This window comes from Cynocephalus volans, chromosome 13 (assembly GCF_027409185.1).
Source record: "Cynocephalus volans isolate mCynVol1 chromosome 13, mCynVol1.pri, whole genome shotgun sequence".
NCBI classification, from domain to species: Eukaryota; Metazoa; Chordata; class Mammalia; order Dermoptera; family Cynocephalidae; genus Cynocephalus; species Cynocephalus volans.
The window spans coordinates 6532651-6557876 of NC_084472.1; the positions used below are offsets into that span (position 1 = coordinate 6532651).

Here is a 25226-nt window from a genome sequence, read left to right on the forward strand (position 1 = left end):
ATGGGGATACATTCTGAGAAATGTGTCATTAGGCAATTTTGTCTTTGTGTGAACACTGTAGAGTGTACTAATACAAACTTAGAGGGTATAGACTCCTACACACCTAGGCTAGATGGGGTATAGCCATTATAATCTTATGGGACCACCATGGTATATGTGGTCCATTGTTTGTGATGCATGACGGTATATAACTTAATCTTTCATGCAGATGCATGTTTTTGTAATATACATTAGTATCAGAATAGGATTAAAAGATTTAGAAGGGTGAAATATTAGATTAACCAATACCAAACCCAGTAAATCAAGGAAATTGATGCTAGATCTGTTTCTTTTTTATTCAGAGTAGCAGTGGCCAGGAAGGTGACCATAAAATTTTTCCATCAACATTAACTTCAGGCATGATTTCTTCCATAATTTGAAGTGAAATCAGTCCGTTGAATAATAGGTGAGAAAAATCTAACCTAATGCGAGCAACATATTGATAGTTTGAAAACAAGCACCAAAAATATCTGACTTTGACAGTAAAAGGATGATTTCAGCCCACCTCTCAGATAATATGTAATGGAAACAACTGGAATTGATCCATAAGTCCTTTTAAAAGGTATTCTACATAGATTAGATCTGCTATCTGAACTTGGCTCACAGCTGTCACTATGGCCATATTCTTCCTGACAGCTACATTTGGTGCCAGGGACCAGATCCTCCAGAGTGGGAAGGAAAATGCAAGAAAACATACACTTGTCTTGCTCAGTGAATTTTGATTAGATGCTAAAATTATTACCCAACTCCTTCCCATCAGTGACAGCACAGAAATCCTAGTTAGATGTGGAGTATGAAAAGAACCGCACGTGGCTGATAAAGGCAGCATCAGAATCTGAGCTGATTTGTAGAGGAAGGGATAGACAACATGCTGAACTTCTGTCTGTAGCACCAATAATCACACAGTTCTGGTCAAGGTGAGTGACAGTGATTAGATTTGCCTTCCTGCCTGGAGCAACCAAAATATATGAAACAATGATTTGGGAGACACTATACATCAGGCAATGAAAGGTAGTAATCTCTGAAAGATGACGAAAGATGAGATGTGTACGTATAATGTGACAACTGTGGAATTAAATTAGAATGAAAAGAAAAATATCTCTGAAAAATTTCCAAATATTTGGAAACCAAATTATACATATCTACATAGACAATGGGTCAAAGAGGAAATTAGAATGAAAATTACACCATGTTTATCACAGCTCTGTTTACAATGGCCAAGAGTTGGAACCAACCTAAATGTCCATTGACGGATGACTAGATAAGGAAAATGTGGTATATCTACACAATGGAATACTACCCAGCCATAAAAAAGAATGAAATTCTGCCATTCACAGCAACATGGATGAACTTAAGAGAAAATTATGTTAAGTTAAATAAGCCAGGCACAGAAATAGAAATATTGCATGTCCTTACTCATAAGTGGGAGCTAAAAGCAATAACAACAACAAAAAAGAAGAAAGAAAGACAGATGAAGGACTTCCTTGAGGATTTCTTGTAGGGCTGTTCATGTGGTAGTGAACACCTGTGGTTTTTGTTTGTCTGGAAGATACATTATTTTCCCCTCATTTGTAAACGATAGCCTTGCTGAGTATAGTACTCCTGGCTGAAAGTTTTTTACTTTTAGTATTTTGAATATGTCATCCCATTCTCTTCTGCCCTATAGAGTTTCTGTTGAGAAGTCTACTGTCAGTCTGACAGGGGCTCCCTTACAGGTGACTTGACACTTTTGTCTTGCTTCTTTTAAGATTCTCTCTTTATCTTTGAGTTTTGCCAATTTGACTGCAATCTGTCTCTGAGAGTATCTTTTGGGGTTCAATCTATTTCAGGATTTTTGAGCCCCCTGGATCTGAAGGTCCACATCTCTCCCTATACCTGGAAAGTTTTCTGTTATTATTTGTCGAGTAGGTTTTCCATGCTGTTTCCTTTCTTCTCCCCTTATGCAGCAACACCCATTTTGTGCACTTAAGGTTGTCTGCCAGCTCTCTTAGATTTCCTTCATTATTTAAAACTCTTTTTTCCTTTCGTCCGTCTGGGTTATTTTGAAAAGATTATCTTCAAGATCAGAAATTCATTCATCTGCTTGTTCTAGCCTGCTGCCTGCTGCTTACACTATCAGTTGTTATTTTTATTTCATTGAATGAATCTTTCAGTTCCATGAGTTCTGCTACGTTCTTTTTAAGGTATTAATCTCTTTGTAAATTTCCTCCTTCATATCCTGGATTTGTTTTCTTTTTTCATTATGTTTTCTAACTGAATCTTCTCATATCTCACTGAGTTTCCTTAAGATTACTGCCTAGAATTCCTTCTCAGTCATTTCAAGAGTTTCCTGCTCTATAGGGTCTGGTATCTCAGAATTACTGTTTTCTTTTAGTGGTGTCATATTTTTCTGGGTTTTTGTATTACTAGTATCTCTATGTTGATGTCTGGTCATCTGGTAGAACAGTTGCTTCTTCTATTACTCTGGAGTGGGCTTTGAGGAGCCAGATGTCCTCTTCTTTTTCCGGTCTCTGCTGGTGACTCTCCTTGTGTCAATGCAGTTGAATGTCTGACAGACTGCTTGCACAATGGCTGTAGCTGCTGTTGTACTGTTAAGCCACTTTTTTGGCAGCTTGCTGTGGCCATGGCTGTGGTGGACCACCCACACAGAAGTGGTGTTTTTGATGTGCTCTCTTGCCTGCTTTTGAGTAGGGGTATTGTTCTTGGTTCCTTGCCTAGGACCCCGGGTGTGCTCTGTTGCCTGCTTCTGGCAGAAAGGGCTGTAGCCCATGGCTCCTTGCCTAGGACTCCAGGTGTGCTCTCTTGCCTGCTTCCAGGCAGAGGGGGCTGTAGCCCATGGCTCTTTGCCTAGGACTCCAGGTGTGCTCTCTTGTCTGCTTCCAGGCTAAAATGTCTATTTGTAGATGACATGGTCTATATAGAAAACTGGATAGAATCTACAAAAACATCTGTGAAGTCAATACATGTTTAGTAAGGTGGCAGGATACAAGAACAATATACAATAAGTACTGAACATTTATGCACTAGGAATGAACAGTAAGAAATTGAAATAAAAAATACTATTTACAATGGCATTAATATTATGAAATACTTAAGAGATAATTCCAACAATAGATGTGAAAGACCTGTGCACTAAAAATTAAAAAACACTGCTGAAAGAAATTCAAAGAGACCTAAATATTTGGAAATATGTACTATGTTCTTTAATTGGAAGAGTTAATGCTACATAAATTGTTCTGTAGAATCAATGTAATCCCAGTCAAAATCCCAGAAGGTTTTGTTGTAGAAACGACAAACTGATGTAAAGTTTCTCTTTATATGAAAACATAAAGGACTTAGCCTAAATTACTATAAATTTTTTTAAAAAGGATTAACTACATAAGTTCAAGACATATGATAAAGCTATAGTAATCAAGACTGTGGCATAAAGATGAACAGACCAATGGTACAGAATAGAGTCCATATATAAACCCAAACACACAAACATGGACACCTGATATTTAACAAAAGATGCAAAGGCAATACAATGAAGAACAATGGTCTTTTCAATAAATGACTCTGAAATAATGTAATACCATAGGCAAAAAACAAAACAAAACAAAACAAAAAACTATAAAACTTCTAGAAGAAAATATAGAAGAAAACTTAGTGAAATGGGGTTTGGCAAAGATTTCTTATATTCCACACCAAAAGCATGACTTATAAAAGAACAAATTTGTAAAGTGGACATCATCAAAATTAAAAACTCTGTTCTAGCACAGATACTATTTAAAAAGTGATAATTCACAGACTGAGGAAGTATTTGCAAAAATATATATACCTGACAAACAACTGATATCCTGATTATCTAAACAACTCGCAAAACTCAATACCAAGAAAAACAATTCTAATTTTTTTTTAAATGGGTAAAATGTTTTAACAGACACTTCATCAAAAATTATATGACTATAAAATCATCGTATGAAAAGATTCTCAGTCTCATTCATCATTAGGGAAATGCAAGTTAAAACCACATTGAATTGCCAGGACACACCTATTAGAATGCCTAAAATTAAAAAAGACCAACCTTACCAAGTGTTAGTAAGAATACGGAACTGAAACTTTCATACTACAACATGGGTAAGTCTTAGAAAATCACTAGGCTGAATGAAAGCTAGATGTGCCTGTCACTCCCAACCTGCGCCCCCTCCCCGCAAAGAGTACACACTGTATGAATCTATCTATATAAAATCCTAGAAAATTTGAACTAATCTAGTCACATAAAGCAGATCAGTGATTGGCTGCTGGATATGGGACGGAGAGGCAGGAAGGGCAGGAGAGAGAGACTATGAAAGGACACGAAGAAACCTTCGGGTAGGTTGGGTATGTTCATGTCTTGATTGTGGTGATAGTTTCTTGGGTGTGTTTATGTTAAAACTTACCAAATTGTACACTTTAAATATGTGCAGTTTATTCCATATCAGTAATACCTCAATAAAGCTGTTAAGAAAAATAGTACACCAATACCAATAATGAGTAACTAGCAAGCTTATGAAAACATCAAATTTTCTTAGCAGAAAGCTTGTTTTAGAGAGACTCTGCAGAGAAAAACCAAAGCATCTTGGCTGTCATTCTTAGAACTAATCTCCTGTTCTTGAGTCATGTTTACTTGAAACTAAGAGCAGATACAATAGGAGAAGTTACTGCATAAGCAACATTCTGAACTTCAACAATCCAAGCAGTTATGAGGTGATATATTTCAGTGTATTTATTCTCAAAATACTTCTCAAGGCAGCCAAGTTGGCTTGTCCTCAATCAAACTGGAAAATTAATGAGGTGTTGCTGCAATCAATTCCAATCCAGAACACGGATGAGGATCTTAACCCTAACGAATAAGAGGATCACACTTTCCAAAAAAAAGTTTGATAGCTAAATAATTGTTTTGCTCTAAAATGCCCTTTCCTAAAAGATATCTTTAGATTTAATTTTTCATATACTTTTATCTTAACTTGAAGTAACAGTTAATCTTTCTACCACTAGAAATTCTACCATCACTGATTTGCTATTAATTTTTAAACTGGGAAGAGGCTAAATGTACCATCCAGGCATAGTTTGTGATATGTCCATTGACAGCAACCATTTGGAGCAAAGTTTTTAAAAAATGTAATTGTGGATGTGCCTAATCTTTATTCTCCTTTACATTTTGAAAGACTAAATGTAAAAAAGCCCATATTTTTTTTCCACTTAGCAAGTGTTCATTGGAGCCTGTGGCATGCTAGATACAGCACCAGATACGAGGAAATGCAACCTCAAGTTGCTGACAGAATCCTCTAGCAGGGCTCCTTCCCAGATCCAAATGCTAAGTGTCCAAAGGACTAGCTCAGTCCACACCCGTTAGGTCCACCCATTAGGTCCAGGCTGCCTCATGCTGCTCTGGCTACAGAGCTTCCCTCCTAGAGCCCAAAGGACTGAGCTCCTAGACCTCTGTGTGAGAAGGTGAAAGGATGGGTTACCACCAAGTCGTTCTGGACAGGGTAGCATGAAGGAATTCTTCATAAATATTCTAGGAAGACAGTGGAAACATATTACAATATGGGCTTGCTATTTCATGAAGATGATTAAGCTCAGGATAGCTCAGAAGACCACAAGTGTAGAGGTCAGGCAGAACTGGGCTTAAATCTTGATTCTGTCATTTAGTAAACACGTGGCCTTGATGTGTTCCTTAACCTCTGTACGGTTCAGTTTTGTCCTTTAAAAAATGGGCATAAAAATCAACAGGACCGACTTTTAGGAGCACTGTGAGAATTAGGTAAGAAAGCAGTACACCAAGCACAGTGCCCACGCAGACCAAGAATGACAGCAACTTCTAAGTCAGGTAATAAGCACCTAAAATCAAATTGCCTAAAGCCAAAATTCATTTTTGAACTCAAAATTTAAAAATAAGGCATGTGACAGACCATAGTTACACGTTGTTACTAAAGTTCTAATCACACATTGAATACCTGATTAGCTATTACAACAACTTATTTAACAAATTTATTTAGCAAACTCCTCTTTACAGTTCTTCATATGTTCCAGGCATTGTTTTACAAATACTACCTCATTGAACATTCATAACAAGCCTACTGCGAAGGTACTATTATTATTATAATTATCCCCCTTTTACACACACACACACACACACACACACACACACACACATACATATAACTTCAACTTAGTTTTGGTTAAGGAATACGTTTTGTTTTATATCAAAAAACAGAATTAAATAGTTACCAAATTTTTCCAGAGACAGGATTGATTTTTTTGTATGTCAATAATACAATGATTGTGGTGAGATTTTTAAGATAAGATGAAAGAAGAATTATTTTGCTGGTTTGGATTTTAGTAAACTACTAGATGCCACATAAATCAGAAATCAGTAGATACATAAAAACATTGTTACTTATTAACCTTCACATATAGCAGTTTATTTAACCAAAAGAAAACCACACTGTGTTATGCTTTGTACACAGAAACTACACAAGGCAAGTGGAGCTGTTTCTGGCATGCTTCTCGTTCCTGGGCACTGGTGGCCCTTGAGCATAGTATTCCCCATGCCACACCAGTCTGGAGCAGGCATATTAACAGCATTTTCAAGACCAACCCTCCCACCCCCCAGTTAAGAAACATCACCCAAAGTCTCTCAAGAATAAGTAGTAAACTGAGTCTCTGAAGAACATATTGAATATGAACTGCAATGTCTAATTTCTTCGAAAATGAAAGCTATTTGCTACCTTAACTATGTTTATTTTGACCATCAGGAATAAAGCTAATTCTTGAGTTTCCTAAATAAATAAATTTCAACCCACTATTTTTCTAAAGCAAAGACTAAATATTTGCTAAGACCACTCTCCAGGAACCATGGCTGCTTCTACCATGAGCCTCACTTGGTTTCTCAGCTGAACTTGATGTTAGATAACCAGTGGATGAGCACTGGTGGCAGTGGGAGTGACGTGGGCACATGGAAATTGACAGTGACCTTTCTGGGGTCAATAATTCCCCATATATCTTATAGCCAGTGGCCATAACTTGGGCTTGGAGTTCAGGAAAAACAAGTTTTACATTATTTTAATGCACAAGGAGATAAAATACAAGGTTTTTAGGACACAGCAGGAGAAAACAAGCTTGGACTGAGAGTTCCTGAGAGCCCAGTGTGTGATCACAAGTATTAAATCCTGAGAGAACTGAAGCCAACAGGGGCCGTTGCAGCACCTAGAGGGGCAGACGTCCACACAGCAGATTAAGACAGCCCAAGGCAGCAAGTGCTGGGATGCAAGTTTGCACAGAGTAACTGCCCAGAAGATAATGCTTCTTTCTCACAGAAGGAACATGGAAGGTTCCAGAAGGAGGTGCCCAAGCTAGGTTTTGAGGGAGGAGCAGGAGCCAGTGAGATGAATAAGCAGGAAAGGTCATTTCCAGCAAAGGAAACAGTACAAGGGTGGAACAGCTTTATGTGCTCAGGGAGCTACAAGTGTAGTGGGAGATGAGACTAGAACTGTTAGGAATGGGGACATGAATTTGAATAATAAAATGTGTGATGACTACAGCAATAAAAGTCAAGTCCTCTTTTATAAGCACCACCCGCATTGATAAACATCTCCTACTTAGTACAACACACCTCCTCTGAGCCAGGAACTGTTTTCATCCCTATTTTATAGGTAAGGAAATAGAGGTACACAGAGTTTAAATAAAGTTTTGTCCAGGTTTTCTGCCTAGAAAGTCGCAGGGCCAGGTTTCATTCCTGAGCTGTGGGACTCCAGAGAATGAGCTCCCAGGTATTAGTATAATCCTCTTACTATCATATTATTCCAAGAGGGGACATTTGATCCTTGATGGTAGGATGAGAGCAGCTGTGCAGAGCAGCCCTGACTTGGCAGGTATCTGCAGGTGAGCTGCCGCTGTTGCTAGGGATGCGCTAGAATGAGTCGCACAGTCTGGTCAACTGAGGAGCATTCTAGGAATGCACAGAAAATAAGGCATCTTCTCCATGAAAGCTGAAAGGGAGACCCTTTCTAAGGAGGTGCCCTCAACAGGCAAAAGGCAAGATGTCTGGTCCACAACATTTAACCCAGCTGGGATTCTGGAAGGCGAGGCTGGGAAGCAGAAGGTCACTGGGCTGGATAGACACCCTGTGCAAAGGTATGCTGGGTCAGTCGGTAGAAGCAGTTGCTTTTATACACAACACCAGGCATCATGGCTGCGGGGGAATAGCCCCCACTGCCCTGGGATCCTGAGTCCACACTGCACCCACGCATGCCCCCAAGTGTCTACGTTGTCCGTTTACGTTTACCTGTGGAAGGTCCATTAATTTCTCTTTTGGCTCCTATATTTCACCTTTCAGAGGAGCACACGTGAACTCCAAGTCCTTTAGAATAAGTTACTTAAGAATCTTTTCAAAATGAAACCATCAGTTTGCTTTTCATTACATCACCCACCGAAACATTACAAATTAAAAAACATAGCATTATAGATAACTGCTGGTGCCATCTTTTACGCAAAGATGAAGGAAAGTGCTAACTTGGCTGGGCTACTTCACATTCCTCAGCATTAAAGCATGTGCTACATTTATTTTTCCCCACACACTGGATAACTTTCAGAGAAAACTCTTGCCAACTGATCTTTCTTAAAAACCATTTAGTCTTTCTGTGCTATCCTGTTTATCAAACCTCAGACCACTCCCATGCGAGACAGACAGGCATACCCTAGCAATCCTGGGTTCGGCTGCAAACGTGCATTCATTTATGCAACCTGGATTATGTAACCACTTGCAAAGCCGACCTTGGCAGACCTAACTGAAGAGTTGTTGGCATTCTTTCATTTTCTAAACGATCCACTGGCTTCTCCAAGCCAGAAGAAAAAGACAGAAGCATCGAGGCCTTTATTTCTCCTTCTATGTAATTGATATTTTATAACTATTATAAAAATGATATAAATACAATAAATGATGGTGAACTTTTAATGTTTGTTTTTTAACATTTTTCTCATTTGCCACAGAATAAACTCAGTTTTGGAGTTTTAGGCTTTGCTGTTTCTTTTCTTACATTGCTTTAACACTGAAATAAACATGAACTTTTTCCTTCACTAAACATAACTCATGTTCTAATCATCATGGTTTATTGAAATAGGATATAAAAAAGGGCAACAGAACAGATCATGGTCTATTTATTTAACAGAGAATGCTATTTTCAAAGAGAACACCCCCAAGAATCTTTCCCATTCCTTCCCACTTTTTCTTTTTCAAACCTCACAATTTAAGGTGAAAAAGGAAACAAAAAACCAAAATTGAATCTGAGCCAACAAGGTCAACCCCACAGTGACTCCCGTGAATGATCCAGAGGAAGTTCAGCAGCTGGAGTGAAAGCCAGTCAAAGACTAGCAGAGACAACTTAAGGAAGTATTCAAAGTGCTTAACATGTGAAAATGTTCATTAACAGGATTAGGAAATAAATGCATGGGTTCCAAGTATCTACGTTGTACTTAAGGGAATGACAGGCATTTATTTCCGCCTTCTGCCATGCCCACCACCCCTAATTACTTCAGAACTTTTGCCTGAACGATTAAAGAGCTCAAGATTAAAAACAAACAGCCCACTTTTTGTCCAGAATTGTTTTTAGATTCACCTCAGAATTACGTTAGGTATCATGTTCACAGGGAAACAGTCAACAATGTGCTACCAAACTATTAAAATGGGCTTTTAACAGAAGTCACCAACAAGCACAGGAAAATGAGTGTATCACACACAGGTGAATTCTAAATCATCTCAGTGTCACACATTCATGACGGGAGCGCACATGGGGGCCTCCCGCCTCTGTCCCTGTCCTCTGTGCAGTGCACCCTCTGCACCTTTAGTGCAGGAAGGCCACAGGACAGAAGCTGTCCAGCACTCCCAGACTCACCAACTTAGCCAGCCTTACAGGGAGGAAGGCAGGTGACGACACACACAGGACTGGAGGAAGTTGAACATCAGCCCCACAACTTTAATTCTTCCCTTCTTGCAATTTGTCTTTCAAAATTTCTTCCATTTTTTTGCTTTCAAAACTTACGGTGTTTGCTGTCTACAGAAATTCCCTATGAAAATACAGTATCTTTGGAAAGGACTCCACTTTGCACCATCTATGGCAAATTTTGTTTAGTTCACCATTTTTCCTAGGAAAACCTGCCAGAATAGCTGTTGTAATAGGACTCTATTCCATGAAACAGACTATTTTGAGTGGTTATCTTATTGGTCTTGCATTTAGTTATGTGGCTTCATCTCGAAGTTTTATCCTGCTGCATTCGATTCTGAAGTGTGGTCACTAATTCTTTTTTATGGTTATAGTAGAGTACAGCATTTCGGAATTGGGTGGCCTAATCCTACTTTCAGACACAGTGTCTTCACCTTCCCCTAAGTACACTCATCACTGTCAAATAATGAGTCCTGAATTTTGGTTTGGAAAATATGGTTGACGCCTCTCCTGGGTGCACAAATGGAAGGAAATCACCGATTCTCTTCCCTGACCCAACATCACGTCAAGCATCCAAGTTAATCTCACACTCCTGCCAGTCCCACATGTTCTCTGCTCGTTCTCTACACCCTCCCCTCAATAAAAGTAATAAAAAATTCTACCACAATTCTGGATGAAGCCGGAAGGAGCAGATGCTCCCTCAGGGCTGTTGGGTTAAAAGAAGGGATCACCCTAGAGAAAAAACGAAACCCTGGATCTGTGCCACACACAGGCATGGGATTTCAATTTGCAACAACTGCATGAAGAGGGCATCACAGACCAGTAAATTAACAATGTTGGCCCAGGACGCTTGAAAATCCCAGATCCTCTAGTGGAAGGAAGCACTACACAGACCTGCAGAGGCTTTTTCACAACTGAGAGAACAACAGTTGTAACACGCTCACCATGAGTTCATTAAGATGTAGACATAATGTGGGTGCCCGTCACAGCATTATTCATGAGAGCAAAAAAAGAGGAATAATCTACATGGTCAAACTCAGGGATTGATATATATTATAATATAGCTACACATCAAACACTTTTGCAGCCTATGAAAATCACATTTCAGAAGAACATTTCATACCATAGGAAAATGCACAATTTGGGTGAATAAAGCAATTTATGAAACAATATGTGCTATATGATTCAAATTTTGTTTTAAAAAGTACATATATACATAGGACAAATATTGGAATAATGCAGACCAAAAAAAGCAATAGTATTTATTTCTGTGAGTTAGGATTACTGTTTTAAAAAGTGTTTTCCCTTGTTCTTTATTTTATTTTTCCAAATAATCACCAACATGTATTATACTAATGACAAACAAAAATCAATTAGCTGTTTCTAAAAATAAGGTTAATTCTCACCAGAGAGCCCATTTGAAAGCTTATAAGGAGATAAAAACTGCTTGGACATTTTAAGGGGAACTATACCTGGAAGCTGGATATAAGGGCTAGATGCAGTCCCTGTGGTTATGAAATTGGTAATAAATGCCTACGTAAGATGTAAGATGATTTTTTTTTTGCTAGCCACCAGTTTGTTTTCTTCCAACTCAAACTTCAGGATAAATAACAATGCATCGAAATTATGCCTTAAGAAAAAACTATTGTTTTAAAGATATTAATTTCCAAGATTTAAAGGAATAAAATGCCAAGTCCTAGTATCACCAAGTTAATGGTGGAAAAAACTACAACAAGGAAGGCTACATATTGCATTGTTTAACTCAAACTTTCTATACCCTGATGAGCAATCTCACTTCTAATGACTTACTCTATGAGATTATAGTAACAGACCTTTTAAACTGTTAAAGGGATTATCTACAAAATGTCTGTCAGAGTTTTACTGGAACACAGCTATGCTCATTCATGTACATCTTGTCCTGGCTGCTTCTGCGCTATGACGACTCCTTTTTTTTTTTTTTTTTTTTTGTTGTTGTTGTTGTTGGTGGTGGTGGTGGTGGTGGTGGTTTTTCGTGACAGGCACTCAGCCAGTGAGTGCACCGGTCATTCCTATATAGGATCCGAACCCGCGGCGGGAATGTCGCGGCGCTCCCAGCGCCGCACTCTACCGAGTGCGCCACAGGCTCGGCCCCTATGACGACTTCTTGAAAGAATGGAGAGAGACCGCAAAGTCTGACATATTTACTAACTGGTACTTCAGAGAAAAAGTGCCTGATATATACAAGTGTTTTCACCGTGGGTATGAATATACCCAAGTATTTCCTATTGTCAGCCTCTAGGTGGCAGAAAAGATCCTTAAACTAGTAGGGACAAAAACTCCCCCAAAACCAAAAAAAAACTACTGCCCTACAGAGGATTAATGTGTCTGTATAAAATTCTTCTCTTATTAGGCTGCATTATACTTCTTAAGTTTCCAGGTTTATACAATCCATTGACCCAACTGGATTTAGAATTAGGTTGTGCATGTGCTTATATGCATGTGTGTTGGACACCAACTTTTATTTTAGCTAAATGTAACTGGTTTTATGATCTGACTGAACAACTGTTTTTTTTTTTTTTTTTAGCAGTGTATAGACACAACCAGCTTTTATTATGGTCAAACTTCACACATGAATCAATCAAGGCAAGGTGACTGGGTTCATGCCACACATTCCATTTTCAGACTCACCATTACATGAAAACCACATGAGGATCTCTTGAAAGGAGAAAAGCCTATGTTGCTTGCATGCTAATATTACTCGTGTTCTTTTAAAAGACATATTCCTCATTTCTCAACAAGATAAAGGCACTACACCACTCCCCAGGGGCGCAGCGGAGAGAATTCTGATGCAATCTCCACCTCACTCTCACAGCCTTTCCTACCATTTCTGTTCCCTTGCTTTCTTCTGCAGCTTCAATCATTACCTTTTCCATAGACAAGGAAAAGTTCAAGTAGGATAATGGATAGCCCCATACCGATCCCTAGTTTAAATACTTTCCTCTGACTTTCCCTCTCTCTCTCATGTTCGTTGATTAACCATTTGAAAGTTGCCAGCATCATGACACTTCATCCCTAAATAATTCAACATGTATCTCTTCAAGTAATGACATTTTCCTGTCTACCCACAATACCATCATACACCTAAAAAACTAGCAATAACTCTACACCATCAGATAATAGCCAATGAGTATTAAAATTTCCCCCATTTAAACCCAAAATGTCTTTAGAGATCTGTTGTTGAACCAAGATCTAATCTAGAGCCATGTGTCACATGTGTTTGCAGGTGTCTTTAGTTCTCCTTTAAACCAGGACAGTTCCTGCCCCCACTCTCTGTACACACACCTCTTTTTCATGATCCTGGTTTCTGAAGAGACCAGATCATTTGCCTTGTAGAATCCACTTTCTGGATTTTTCTGATTGTTTTTCTTGTGGAACCATTTAAATTATTTTCTATCCTTTATATTTCCTGTGCACTGGAGGTTAGTTCTAAAGCTTTAACATGATGCTGCATGTCTCATATATTGCACTGTGCTGAGGGGTGTGAAATGCGGAGTTGCCTCGTTTTCGGTAATGTTAACTTTGATCAACTGGTTAAGTTGTTGACCACTTTTGTAAAGGTATGATTTTTCCTTTGCAATTAGCAAATGATCAGTGAGGCTATACTTTGTCATTGCCCAAACATCCCAAAAACCTTTTAAAGTAATGATTTCAGGTTGTGGCCCAAATCAAACATTTCATTAAGGATCAATAAATAATAATTTTTGAATACTATTATTCCTTCCCCTTTCATTAGTTGGTGTTTTCCTGTAAGGAGGAGTTTTCTCTCAGTGACTGAGAATGGCCTAGAGTTCTTTCTAAGAAGTCAAAGTAAATGTAGGATTCTTTACCTTTAATTCCCATTTTCACAGTAAGAAGTTGGTATAATAGTCATCTCCGTTGAGGCAAATTATTAAAAATTTCTCTCTTTTTCTCTCTCTTCAGCAAGGAATCATGGATTTTTAAATATTTACGATCAATTAGCTATCATTTTTGATGCTCACTTTGTCCCTGTATATTTGGACTGTGGGAGCTCTTTCTAGATGGATGCTTGTGACACATCCTCATTATTCTCTGGTGTGAAATGTCCTTCCTGGACACCTTTCCCCAGCTGAGACCCTGTGTTTGTCCTGCCTGCTACAAATAGCAGGCCCCCTCCTTTCACATGCCAGAGTCACTGCCATCTGAGGAGACCATCTTCTTCCTTTAGACTGTGTCATGCAATAAAATTAAACTGCTAGACTGCCTCGTCCACCCTCACCAAATCTTTGCTCAACATATCAATTGCCATCAAGAAGGACCCTTACAAATTCACAATGCCAAAGCAAGTTCATAAATGGGTAGGGGTCACGACCTCTCTTTGAAATGCCTTAAAGATTTCTCTTACCTTGCATAGTAGTCGTTGGGTGGAACTGCTTCTTGAAAGAATTGGAACTGGTATAAATAAAGTCCAATCAAGTGTCCAGCAGTGAAAATAGCCAGCAGAACACAGAGACAACTGAACAGCAATGGGTCAAATGTCCGGCACCAAGACCACCAGGTGCACAGCCCCAAAAATACAAAGAAATACACAGATGATGTCAAAGATGGCAACATCATACCTACGGAAGAAGAAATGCAATCATGAAAAAATGATAGAAATGTAAATTCACTTGCCACCCAGGAAAGAAAACTTCAGGGAGTTATGTAAATTTCCTTCAAATGCTTTTAGATATTGATGAGGTTTTAAAAACATTAATCCTATTTTATTTATATAATCAGAATTAATGCTATATTTATTGTGAACAAAGTTGTACATGAAGTGATAGTTTTGTAAATACGGGGAGATACCAGATAATGAAGAAATTCTACCTGTGACGTCTGAGCTGAGTAAACATCTACTTTTCATACCAGCAGAATTTGCCTATTTTCATCTTTCTACCTCTCCCCTAAATTTTTCAGGAATGCATGTTATGTCCATTTCAACTTTCCTTGACATCATATTCTTTATAATGACTTAGTTTTGTTTTTGGTTAACTAAAATCCATAACAATATTACATCTGTGGCAGTCAAAATCTCACTAAAATTTTGTTCTTTCTGATAAAATTTGGCTTTCACTCTCACCACAATGGGAAGTGCAAATGAGGTAGCTCCTTTACAGGTATTTTAAAACAATTTTATTGGACATTTTGAAATGACTCCTCATTAAAATACTGGGTTTTATTCTTAAGAAATTCTATTTCCTTTTCTTCTTCTTTTTTTTTTTTCCTGTTAAAAAACAGTTCAGTTGTTTCATCTTTGCAGTTTGGGTGAGTCTACTCTAACAAGCTTCCCCATGGCTCTGGAGCTCTGGTGAGCAGTGCGACGGAAGGCGGGAGAAGATCAAGATAACATTACTATTTAATAAGCAGTCAGTGCCAAAACTGAAATGAAGTGAGTGTCTGTACTGGAAGATGACAATCTAACTTAGGAAGAAAAATAGTATATCCCAGAGAGTTAAATTAAGATTACTAATGACTCAATGCACACAGACATGCCTTTAGAACCCGCAGGAAAGGCTGGAGGTGGGTTAACTGTGGCAGACCACCATTCAAAGACTCTAAGGAAGAGGAGTAGTTGTTATTCTAATCTAAACATAGAAAATGAAGTCACTTAGATACGGAAGGAGATTACTGTACAGAGGTTACAGAAACCATCTAAAAACATCAAAACTGGAACTAATCAGGAAAAATTATTTTTTCATACGGTTTGTACATGTGGCCAGTTTTACAAGAGCTACAGTTATTATTCTGGTGTCACAGAACAGATTGTTTCCTTCTTTACCTTCTCTTCAACAATTTCCTTCATTATCCACCAAAGTGCTGCTTGAGCCTTTCGACTCTGTGCAGCCCAGTATCAGAGAGGCTCCTTACCTGAGGAGCCCAGTAAGATGGTCACCACGACTTTTCCAGCAGTGGTTATCATGTTGCCAATAAACTCCTTGAGCTTGGAGGCCACAGAGGCAAGCCTGCGGAACATTTTTAACCTCGTGCTTTCTTCCAAGTCACCTTCAACACCGTCTCCTTCATCTAAATCCTCTTCAGAGATCAGGGCCTCTTCTGAATCTATTTTTTCTCTTCCAGCCTAAATAAAAAAAACAGAAAATATTGCAGTGCAGAACTCTGCCTACCCACCCAGCAGATTATATGGTTCCTACCTTATGGGTTAGTTAATGAGGTGAATTTCACAAATCAGAAAAAAAATGCAGATAACCACCCTAGTCCCTCCAGGTCTCTGAGAATCCCTGTATAAGCCCAAGGAACTTTGATCTTTCCTGATGAAATAAACAGGTAACATCACTAATCACAGGGTCCCCATGTCATGTTACCTACATGTGCTCATTTTTTGACAGGCAGAAGCAAGTGTCTGAGACATCTATTAAGGATCTTAGCTTTGATCAATCTGGGTTTGCTTCTTCAAGTTTACAATGTTTGCCACCAAGGTGATAGGAAGTTTGATAAAACTATCCATGGCTTTAACTGGAAGGGTAGGCCTGACTGGTGGTTAGGAAATCCCTTTTTTTCAGAAGTTTATCTTTGTTCGCTATTTCAGTATTTCCTGGCCGTGGGAAGATGAGTGGTCTTGGGCTCCTTGGCTAAACATACAGTCACTTCCCATCTTATGCTTCTGGAAGATGACATGCTGATTCAATCCTAGCAATTCAGTGCCTCAGCGCTACCCTTAGAGCTGCAGGGAAGAAACACATGCACCAGAACAAACACATACTTTCCATGCATTATTTTAAATGGAGTCTGCCAAGGTGTGTTTGCTTGTTTGTTTTTGTTTTTAAACGATAAAAAAGAAAAAAAAAATTGGATAAAAAAACCTTTCCCTAAAAGGGTTAGGATTTTTTTAAGGACTCATAAATATAAGCCATCACCTTAAAATGAAAGAGGTCTGTTTGAGATGCACGAAGCTTTGTTTTCATTTGTCCAGAGGCCGACGGACTTCACATCTTCAGCCTGACTGAGTCTTGTCTGTAGGCCCAGTGGAAGCATCTATTTCAGACTTAAGAGTAGAGCCTGGCCTCTCCATGTTTGCATTTTAAAGGTTCTTTCTTGATATATTCAGTTCAGGTATTTACATAATATCCACTAATGGTGCCTGACCTTTTACTATGACCAAGGTCACTTGAAGAAAGCAGGCTTGGGAGGAGGGCTGGTGCCAACTTCAAGTAGGTGCTGAGTGGCCTTGAGAACTCAGAGACCTGCTGTTTGCCAAGGAGGATACAGACCACCGGTGGCTTGAGTTGGCTAATGATGAAACCAAGGCTACAGAATGCCCCTCCACCTGCCCTCCCCCAAGCCGACCCCCCCCCCCCCACGCACACGCACACGCACACGATTTAATCCAGGGCCGATTCAAGTTCAAATACCTAAATTGGGTTCTACTATATTCCATCATGACATATTTGTATTTTTTTCCTAAAACAAAAGGAATGTCTCATGTTTATTTACTAAAATTTTCTATCCACGTAGGTCCTAGTATGTCCTTGTATCTATAGCAAGAGATACAGCAATGAACATGTAAACAAGTAAAAAGGTAATAAGCTAAATATCGCACAGTAATAAATGTTACTCAGAGAAATCAAATAGGGTGATATGACTGTGACTGATTCTGAGGTCGGGGAGAGCCTTTCTGAGGAGGTGACATTTAAGGAATGATCTGAATGTCCCAAAGCCACCAGTCATGTGAAAATATAAGGAAAGGGCATTCGGGATGGAGGAAAGAGCTGGTCAAAGGCTCTGTGGTCGAGTGTTCCCAGGCCCATGGCCCCTTCCATTCCTCTAAAGGAAGATCCTCCCTGCTTGTCCTCCTCAACCTCAGCGCGTGACCTTGCTTTCTACGTCACTGGGAGAATAGCAGCAATCTCCACCAGCACATCGGACAACCGCACTATCCCACTCTGTCTACTAAGGCATGTGGCAGGATCTGTTTTACAAGATAACTCTAGTTGCTGCCTGGGGCAGAGCAGAGGGGAGACGGCAGCTTCAATCTTGTGACTGTGGAGGAGCAGAGGGGAGGCAGGAGAGGCAAACTGAAGCTCGTGTCTTTGGAGTATGTATTGGGGGTCGGGTCAGCAGGACTCACTGGTAAATGTGGTCTGGAGCGAAGAGGGAGAGAGGAGAATCCAGCTGGTTCCTATATTTTTTGTCTTTATTGATGAGGTGGGGCCAGCCAGGAGGGCAGCAGGTTGGATGCTTAGAGTCAACATCTCTGTTTTGGAATTTAGCTCTGAGATGCCTTTCAGGCATTCTCGGGGGAGGCAGCAAGCAGGCCGCTAGGAAAGGAATCTGGAACTGGAGAGGTCTACTTGGGATTCCAGGCAATGGAATGGTTATGACATCAGGGCTCTGGCGAGATTACCTGGAGAGAACACAGAGACGGCCTGCCTCTCAGGTGCTGCCACACCATGGCACCACTCTGCCTTTCCAACTGATCCTCACCTCTTTGCCTATAACATCACATGGCGGAAATGACTCGGGAAACCCAGGATCTGCAGGCTCTCCTTGCCTCTTCGTCTTGGGATGTGCATTTCCCACCCCATGGGGTCCCTTCCCCAGCTGGTCACAGGCCAGTTCTTCCATTCAGTCCTCCACCTCTGCACAAGCAGAATTACTGTAGGAGTCATCCAGCAGAGCTCTTGCGGTGACCCCCACACCACCACCCACACTCACATGATGTGCTCATCAGGCACCTGGGGTTACTACCCTCTCAACAAGTGAGTAACACAGTGAAAATCTCCCTCTGGGAAGAAGTTTGGCCCAAACCTTTAGTCACTGCATTTGAGAAAGGAGAAAAAGAAAGAACACAGCTAGGGCTGCCTGGCCCATAGTCAGAAACACACTTGTACCTTTCATAATAAATGACTTCTTACTCAATTATAGAACTGCTACGGATGTAGATTAAATCAAATAGAGATCTCTGGTCAAGAAGCCATTGTGAGGTTATACAAATGCACTTCCCTGACCCCGCTCAGGCAGGACTGGGGCCCCTGTGATTTTTATAAACATACCACTGTACTTTAGGTTTTTCAGCATTTTTATACCAGAATCCCTGGGGCTTTCGGGTGGAAATGCTTCCTACACATGCCAAGCTGAGTGAGACGGCTGGACCCTGAGCCGCGCTGTCCCTTCGGTCAAGGCCAGAATCGCCATTAAGGCTTTTTCCCCTAAATGATTCATCCCCTGAAGTGTAAACATGGATGCTCTGGAAGAGCACAGACTCACTCAAACATATTTACTAACAAGTAGCCTTGCTTGCTGAAGTTGTAATCTGTCCCTGCACTGGAACGCAACCTGATTCTGGCCTTGAAGCAAAGGAGTAGTAGCTATAAACAAAGATTTAACTCCCCTGGTTCCTGAGCTATCAGAAATTAAAGACAAAATGAACCCTCTACAGGTTAAAAAGTCAGGTAAAACATTACATAGAATTATTGTCCATGTAAAAATCTAAAACTTGGTGAAAGGCACTAAAGCCTTCTTTAAAAGTTCCTGAGTTTGAAATCCGACAGCACGTGTCAGAGTAGCATCTCTCATCTCATGAGACAAAGCTAAGTGCTGTGGCATCAGCTCCTCACAACATGGTCCTGGTCTCTGTACCTGGACAGAGCTACACACAGAGCAGCCTCTGCATCTCATCCCACAGCGGCCTCTCGCCCTAGCAGCCCAGACCCAGCATGCCACATCATGACCTGTCATTTCCATTCAACTTTGGACAGAGAAGACACAATAAATTACTTTCAGTAGAACCTAAACACCCATGTGTCCTTACCTCCAAGCACTATAAGATTTAACCTGGGTTGGAATAAATCCCAAGGATCACAGGGTAAGTTTAAGAGGACAGATTACCAGGCTCAACCTCAAACTTACTAAATCAGAAATTCTAGGAGTGAATTATAGGAATCCATATGACCAAAGAGCCCCGCTTGGTGATTCTGCAGCAGCCACTCCAGCATGCATGCACTGGCTGACGTTTGCAATCACTGATGAACAAATCCTACACAGGGGTCCAGCTGAAAGGCACTCTTTGAAAATGTTTTGTTTAAATCATATCCTAGCAGACTCTCTTAACTGGAAACTACATTGAAGTAATTTGTCTCTGGAACCTCCTTCAGGTTTCAGTGAAGCTTCAGACTTCAGATGAGCGCCTTGCGTGCAGCTGAATCCATTCTCCTCTTCTTCGTGGTTAAAACCGATCTCTTACAAACATTTCCATGGGAGTGTATCAAAGTCACATATTACTACACCAAGAGACCTGGTAGGCAACGGGCGCATTTTTCTCAAGTGTCACCAGTTGTTTATTCATTGTTTATTATTACAAGTTGACAATTTATCTTAACAGAATGAGTTCATCTCAACAGAAGAGCCCAAGGGAAGAAAAGCAAGTGTCGTGACTCACTGCAGAAGATAAATTTTGTCCACAGTGTTCTCCGTGAAGGCAAAAAGTGAGAGAAAAAAAGATAGACCTGTTTGTAAACTATCATGCATGTTACATAAGCTTAATGTGATAGCATTTTACAGATAAAGCAAACATTTTACTCTTTTGCAAGACTTATTTGGGGAAGATTATTTTTCCAAATTTATAAGAGCAGTTTAAACAGTCTCCTATTTCACTTGGAAAAGTTACATATGTAGATGTATGCTCTCAACTAGCATTTGCAGAGCAATGAAACTTTACTAAAGGGCAGGGAAAGACAAAGTGAATCAGCTGACAGTGACCAGTTGGGTTAGTGCCTACAGGATGTGTGGTGCTTTGAAAAGACAGTTCTGTTCCCACTACACATATCCCTACTACCCCCAAGATTCTGATGTAACAGGTCCAAGACGAGCATCAGAACTTTTAAAAACTTCACAGGTTAAATCACCAAGTTAGAGATGGCAACAGTCTTGAAGAAGCATCTGAACGTCTTTTGAAAGGGAAATGAACAGTGGTGACTAGCCAAATCAGAGTGACTGGTTATTTTAAAGGTTTTTGTCTCTAATTTTTTTTAATGACTTAATGGAACACCATAAAGCCAAATCCACACGCACGCACACACACACACGTGCGCGCACACACGCACACACACACGCACACGCACACGCACACGCACACACACACACACACACACACACCCCCGACATCATTTACTTTCCAGAGATCATTACCAACCCTGCACTGTTTTCTCTTGTAGGAACCAACTAAGTTTAGCTCTTCTAAATGACACACCCTGGTGCTCTCCCTAAAAAACTCAGGGAGAGATGATAAAAGCAGCATTTTGAGGGCACACGAGTCTTTCCTGATACTCAAACGTTTCCTAAAAGATTCAGAACTCGTGTGGTTATTTGTGCAGGACTAAGATGCAGATAGAACTCACGTCTTTGTTATGAAAATGTCAAGAGTTTAAGCAGAGCTGAAGATGCTTTGGAACCAACAGCATTCCCTCCTCCCCCGTCCGTCCATTGCTCTCTCCAGACAGCACTTCCTTCCCAAGCCGGGGCACTGCTCCAAGCACAGTGCCAGGCCCAAGCGGGGACAAAAATGCGAATCTGCTATGGATCCCTGTGGTTTTGTAGTTACTCAGAGGAATTATAACTGCTCATAAATTGAAAATATAAGATTCTAAGAACATTGAGAGGAAAAAGGATTACATCTGACCATGGGGATTTGAATGCCCCATTGCAGTTATTCCCAAGGTAAATGTGATTGAAAAAAGGACAAAGGTGTTGGCAAGCAAAGCAAGACAACAAAAACAATCCTTGTGAGGTATTAGTTTCTGACTGTCCTGGCACACAGTAGGCCCTCAGTAAAGAGGTATTGAATAGACATGCCCACAGATGATAGGCATCCTCCTCTGCAGCCCCAGTAAGGAGCAATCATTCAAGACAGACTTGCCCGTGTGTGTTTGTGCTGGCTCTGCTGAATCCCCCAAGAGTTTGGGGGAGACACAAATCTTTGCAGCCAATTCAGACCCAACACTCACCCTTCCTGCTGTGTTGTTTTAGCTTTATACTTTGGATTGCTTTGTGCAAGCCTCCATATAAATCAACTAATGCCTGATAGTCAACCCAGTAAGTATGCGGGTGTTACTATGTGTACAATCTTAAGTGATTTTGCCATATTCTGGGATACAACAGAGAACAAGACAGATGTGATCCTTGTCCTCACAGAGCTTATGGTCAATAAACAGCAAAACAATGTGTCAAATAATTATAGGTTGTGATACTACTACAGTGGGCCTTCCTTTGGAAGGGTGATTAAGGAAGGCTTCCGTGGGAAGGAGGTGACCTGGTGATGGAGGCGGAACCTGCCATGCAAAGAGCAAGGGGAAGAGCATCCAGACCAGAGTGAGCCACGTGACAGAGCCCCAGAAGGACAAGAGAGGTAGGAAGGGATCTACATGAGAGTAAACCGTGTGGTAGAGGCCAAGAAGGAAAAGGGCTAGTGTGGTCTATGCACAGAGAGAAGGGCAGGGTGGCTATGGCACAGTGAAGGGAAGGGGAAAGAGCACAGCATGCAGTTGTCAAGTCAGGACATGGCCAACCATGCAGAACCACAGGTGTCATGGTCAGGAGGCTGAATTTTATTCCAGTTTAATGAGAACCCAAAGAAGTGTTTTACCTAGGGAACTGGCATAACTTGACTTACAACTTTACAAGAACAATCTGGATCCTGTGTGTGGTATCAATGGGATAGAGTAAGAACAGAAGCTAAAAGTGGGGAAACCCATTCGGAGGGGATTTCCAGGTCTAGTAGAGAGGTGGGGGTTGCTTGGTGAGGATCGTGGCAGTGGATGGAAAAAAGTGAACCAGGCAGAATTTGGAGGTAGAACTCATAGGACTTGTTGATGGTAATGGATAAGGGGCCCAAGGAATCCAGTGCTATACCAAAGTTTCTGGCTTGAGCAACTGGATGTATAGAGCTTATGTTAACCTCAATGAGGAAGTCAGGACAAAGAAAGATGGAGAGAGGTATGTGAGCTGTATCTCATGATCACAACATGCAACCAATATTGAAAGCAATATGGGGAACTAATTTACCTTAAGTTAGTGACAATTCTATTTCAGGGGTATTTACAGTTTAAAGAAGAAGAGAATGCAAGAAATGACTGGAATCCCATGAGTGCTGCTTTATTCCAAGAGAATAAAGAAATGACTGGAATTCCATGAGTGCTGCAGCTTCTCTGGAGCAGGGGCAGGTGGCATGGGCAGGTGGGACACTCTGGTTCCTCCCATCTCAACATTAGCTGCCTACTCTATCCCCACCAATGGGCCAAGGGCTCTGCAATTTCCCAAGTTTCCTATGTGAGTATTTTGTTGTTATTGCAATTCAAAAGTGCAAAATCACCTATCAAATATTCCAAGGACAAAGCAAAATATTCTAAAAATATTGATCTACTAAATCAAATTGATATGTTAAGGGTAAAAGGCTCCTTTGGAGCATTGATTGCTTGAAAAAGGCAGAGAATAAGTACATGCTGTTAAATATTGTTAAATAAATTAACAAATAGGTAAAACAAAAATAATAGTTTAAAGACATTTTAGATGATTTCCTAATTGCTAATTCTTTAAGTTATTTTTACGAGTCACATCTTCATGTTGATGCTAGGCCAAGTTCACTCATGACCACGTCAATGATAGTGTATCTGTCTTTCTATGCAACGAAGATTTTTCTGGCCGACTGTCATAAGTGCATACTCTCCAGGTGTGTTTTTACTAGGGTACCGGAAGAGTGGCATCCGTGCTCTCACCTGGTGACCAGGGAGATGTAGCGGGAAGACACTGTGGGGATAAAGTTAGTCATGGATCCACAGCTAACTAGTCTTGCTGATAAATACTGAAACTTTCCTGAAGACAATAGGCCCATGATTTCCTCCAATTTAGAATTTTTTAAAAATTTAAACTAATGACACCTAAAACCACCGGTATTAAAGCTTCACCCAAGCTGTGACTATTTCATCCCGAGCAGGAAGAACAAGTGTGCTAAATTTTGAGGTCTGTATGAAAGGATATTTTGCCCAGTTCTAGAGAGTGACCTTGAGAAACAGCAAAGGGAGTCACCCAATTATACCATGGAGAGAGGCAATAACAGAGTCTCCAGGACAACCACAAAGAAGGGTTTTCATCTGCCACAAGCCATGAGGTGCAAGGTGTGCAGGGCAGCTGGGCAGCTGTCCAGCTTCTTACGATTCTGAACGGTTCCATGTCTCAAATGATCATGTCTGCATGCTTGAAAAAATAGGGTCTAGGAAATTTAAAGCAGACTTCTTTGGACAAAATCTCAGGTTAGAAACTAGCAAATGCCAAATGCCTAATTAGAAGGTGACAGTTAAAAAATTTATTTCTCCCATTCTTTCTTTCTTGCTCTTTAAAAAACAGTAACTTGAACCTCAAAGCTGAAACTTGAAGTACAGCCCAGTTCGTCATTTTAGTGCCAAAATACAGATGCCATGACAGCCTAATGAACATTATGTATTTGAAAGCAGGGTGCAGTTTTTGAGGTGCAGAATGAATTTCCAAATAACCCCAGCAGGTCTTAATGTTGCATTTCTGAATTTTTAGCAGATAGGGGGTGACATATTGGAATACAGTCATGTGCCACTTAACATTTTGGTCAGCAGTGGACCACATATGTGATGGTGGTTGCATAAGATTACAATGGAGCTGAAAAATTCCTATCATCTAGTGACATTATAGCCATCATAACATTCTAGTGCAATTTTTAAAAATAAATTTAGTGTGCAGCGTGTATAAAGTCTACAGTTGTGCACAGTAATGACCTAGACCTTCACATTCACTCACCACTCAATCACTGACTTACCCAGAGCAACTTCCAGTCCTGCAAGCTCCATTCATGGTGAGTACCCTGTACAGGTGTACCATTTTTATCTTTTGTACCATATTTTTACTGTACCTTTTCTATATTTAGATATACAAATACCACTGTGTTGCAGTTGCCTACAGTATTAGGTACAGTAACATGCTGTACAGGTTTGTAGACTAGGAGCGATAGGCTATACCATATACCTAGGTGTGTAGTAGGCTGTACCATCTAGGTTTGTGTAAGTACCCTATGTGATGTTCACACCACAACAAAATCACCTAACAATGCATTTGTCAGAATGTGTCCCTGTTGTTAAATGACACGACTGTATTCCTTTTATTTTTCATATTTGAGTTGTCAGACTATTAAGAATAAGCCTCTTT

The 25226-nt window shown here is 40.3% G+C and overlaps 1 protein-coding gene across 3 annotated transcripts in view; it reads right to left on the reverse strand.

Moving 5' to 3' along the window:
* PIEZO2 (piezo type mechanosensitive ion channel component 2) overlaps window positions 1-25226 on the reverse strand; it is a 435460-nt gene that overhangs the window by 135849 nt on the left and 274385 nt on the right. For all 3 annotated transcript variants that reach the window (XM_063077175.1, XM_063077173.1, XM_063077172.1), the window contains exons 6-7: window positions 15912-16122; window positions 14407-14620 (exon numbers count right to left, since the gene is read on the reverse strand). In XM_063077175.1, coding sequence (XP_062933245.1) covers window positions 14407-14620; window positions 15912-16122 — 425 coding nt within the window. The remainder of the gene's footprint in view (window positions 1-14406; window positions 14621-15911; window positions 16123-25226) is intronic.